Source organism: Equus quagga, chromosome 14 (genome assembly GCF_021613505.1).
Source record: "Equus quagga isolate Etosha38 chromosome 14, UCLA_HA_Equagga_1.0, whole genome shotgun sequence".
Lineage (NCBI taxonomy): Eukaryota > Metazoa > Chordata > Mammalia > Perissodactyla > Equidae > Equus > Equus quagga.
Genome location: NC_060280.1, coordinates 71,197,129 through 71,199,762, shown reverse-complemented (window position 1 = coordinate 71,199,762; position 2,634 = coordinate 71,197,129). Strand labels below are relative to the sequence as shown.

The 2,634-nt window shown below is 39.4% G+C and overlaps 1 protein-coding gene across 1 annotated transcript; it reads left to right on the top strand.

The window, feature by feature from the left end:
* Positions 1 to 1,323: 1,323 nt before the first annotated feature.
* Positions 1,324 to 2,254, top strand: LOC124225815 (putative olfactory receptor 10D4). The gene is given in 2 exon segments (XM_046638496.1): positions 1,324 to 1,808; positions 1,810 to 2,254. Coding segments are annotated over 2 exon segments (930 nt in total).
* Positions 2,255 to 2,634: the final 380 nt, after the last annotated feature.

Here is a 2,634-nt window from a genome sequence, read left to right as displayed (position 1 = left end):
CATGTTCTACAGAATTGAAATGGAAAGGAATCAGGGGAGGGTGGATGTGAGGCCTGTTTTTCAGCCAAGTCAGCTGTTTCCCTTCAGTCTGGTCTGTAACAGCCTCCTGTCTAGAGTGCTTTTGTTCCTCACCTTATGGGTTACATGCACTAAAGGAAGGTGGGAAAAATATGGGAATTGGCTTTATTTGAGTTTGTGCTAATACTAACTCCCCGGTATTTTCTGAAGATATTCCCTGCTAACGAAGCTTAACCTTTAAAAACCCTAATGAGAATTGTATATATTCAGTCATATTGCAAACATAATTTCTACTGAGAGGCTAAATTTTCTATTAAAAGAATATGGTCGTATTTAATATTGCTGTTGTCTATTGCTTTTCCCCACATTAAATATTATCTTCTCCATCCTATTTTACTGTACTCCCAAAGACAATTCTCAGTTTTATGTTGTTTTGGCTGATGATGGAGAAAATAGTTTCAGGAATCATTTATATCAACAGACGATCCCAGAACTGCTGCACTTCAACCTAAGAGAAATATTGCGTGGAATAAAAAATAAAATATTAGTATCTTGAATGAATTTTTTTAACAAGGGTGGGTAGGAGCAGGCATTACACTAGGGAATCAATATACATTAAAGCATTAATCATCACGGGAATCGTAAGGTGTTAGTATACTATGTATAAAGATACGGAAGAGATTTAGAGATTTTTTCAAAGTAATAAAAAGTCTCAGATTGGGGAGTAAATTTGACACTTGAGCTCAGATATATCCAACTGTAAGGTTTATTCTCTGTCCTCTTTCTATTTTATTTTATTTTTTAGGATTGGCACCTGAGCTAACAACTGTTGCCAATTTTTTTTTTCTTTCTGCTTTTTCTCCCCAAATCTCCCTAGTACATAGTTGTATATATTTTGGTTGTGGGTCCTTTTAGGTGTGGCATGTGGGACACCGCCTCAACGTGGCCTGATGAGCGGTGCCGTGTCGGAGCCCAGGATCCGAACCAGCGAAAGCTTGGGCCGCCGTAGCAGAGCGCGAGAACTTAACCACTCGGCCATGGAGCCAGCCTCTCTGTTCTCTTTCTATTCTGCTTCTTGTGTTATCTCTATTTTCATTTTTAGGAAATAGATAAAAATTAAATAAATTACTTTCTCAAAGTCACGTATTAATTAGTTACAGAATTGGACTGACACCTTTTTAGAAGTTCTTTATAGAATACAGGTGTTATCAGTTTCCAATGGGTTCTAGGAAAGTGTTAGTTTATCGTGAAAGCTCATCTCAGTGAGGCCATTCTTTGATCTTCCAGGTCTAACTAGAAGTGAAGATGAGGAATCACACTCCTGTAACTGAGTTCCTCCTCATGGGAATCTCTCACACAAAAGGGCTGGAAAATGTGCTCTTTGTCTTCTTTCTGGCCTTCTACTTGCTCACTCTTCTGGGGAACTTGCTCATTCTTCTCTCCATCCTCACTTCCTCCAACCTCCACACTCCCATGTATTTCTTCTTGGGAAACTTGTCAGTGTTTGACATATTTTTTCCTTCAGTGAGTTCCCCCAAAATGATGCTTTACCTGATGGGGCAAAGCCGGACCATCTCTTACCAGGGCTGCGCCTCCCAGCTCTTCTTTTACCACTTCCTGGGTTGCACTGAGTGTTTCCTGTACACCGTGATGGCCTATGACCGATTTGCAGCCATCTGTCACCCCTTGCGATACACAGTCATCATGAACCACAGGCTGTGCACCATCATGACTCTAGGCACCTGGATGGGGAGCTGTCTGCATGCATCTGTCCTCACATTCCTCATCTTTGTCACCCTACTGTGGCCCCAATGAGGTGGACCATTTCTTCTGTGATATCCCTGTGGTGCTGCCCCTGGCCTGTGCAGACACCTCTCTAGCTCAAACAGTGAGTTTCATCAATGTAGGTGTTGTTACACTCATCTGTTTTCTTCTTATCCTCACTTCTTATACTCACATCATTATCTCTATATTGAAAATGAGCTCCTCAGAAGGCAGGCACAGAGCCTTCTCCACCTGCAGTGCCCATCTGACTTCCATCCTGCTCTTCTATGGACCTGTGATCTTCATTTATCTCCAACCTGTCTCCAGCCCTTGGCTGGATTCTGTGGTTCAAGTCTTGAATAATATTGTTACTCCTTCCCTGAATCCTCTGATATATACCTTGAGAAACAAGGATGTGAAGTTGACTCTGAGAAAAGTACTAATCCAACGAGTACCTACTTGTGGGGCATAAGCTTTCACATCATCTGTCCTTACAACTTTACCTTGTATTTACCTGGTACAAGGATTCTCTTACAGTGGGTGTGAATTTTATGTGGGATTTGGGACAAGTAGGTGTTGTTGAAAAGATTCTGGTGTGATTTATGTGTGTGTTTATATATACACACAAACACACACATATATATTTATATGTATATATATAATATATTATATATTACATATATAACATATTTATGTGTGTATATATAATTTTTTATTCTACAAAATATTTTACATTGCTTATTTTATGGAAGCACTATTTATGCACTTCACAAATATTGACATATGTAACTATCATAATTATCATACTGAGTAGATAATATTATTGGCCCAATTTACTGAGTTGGATATTTA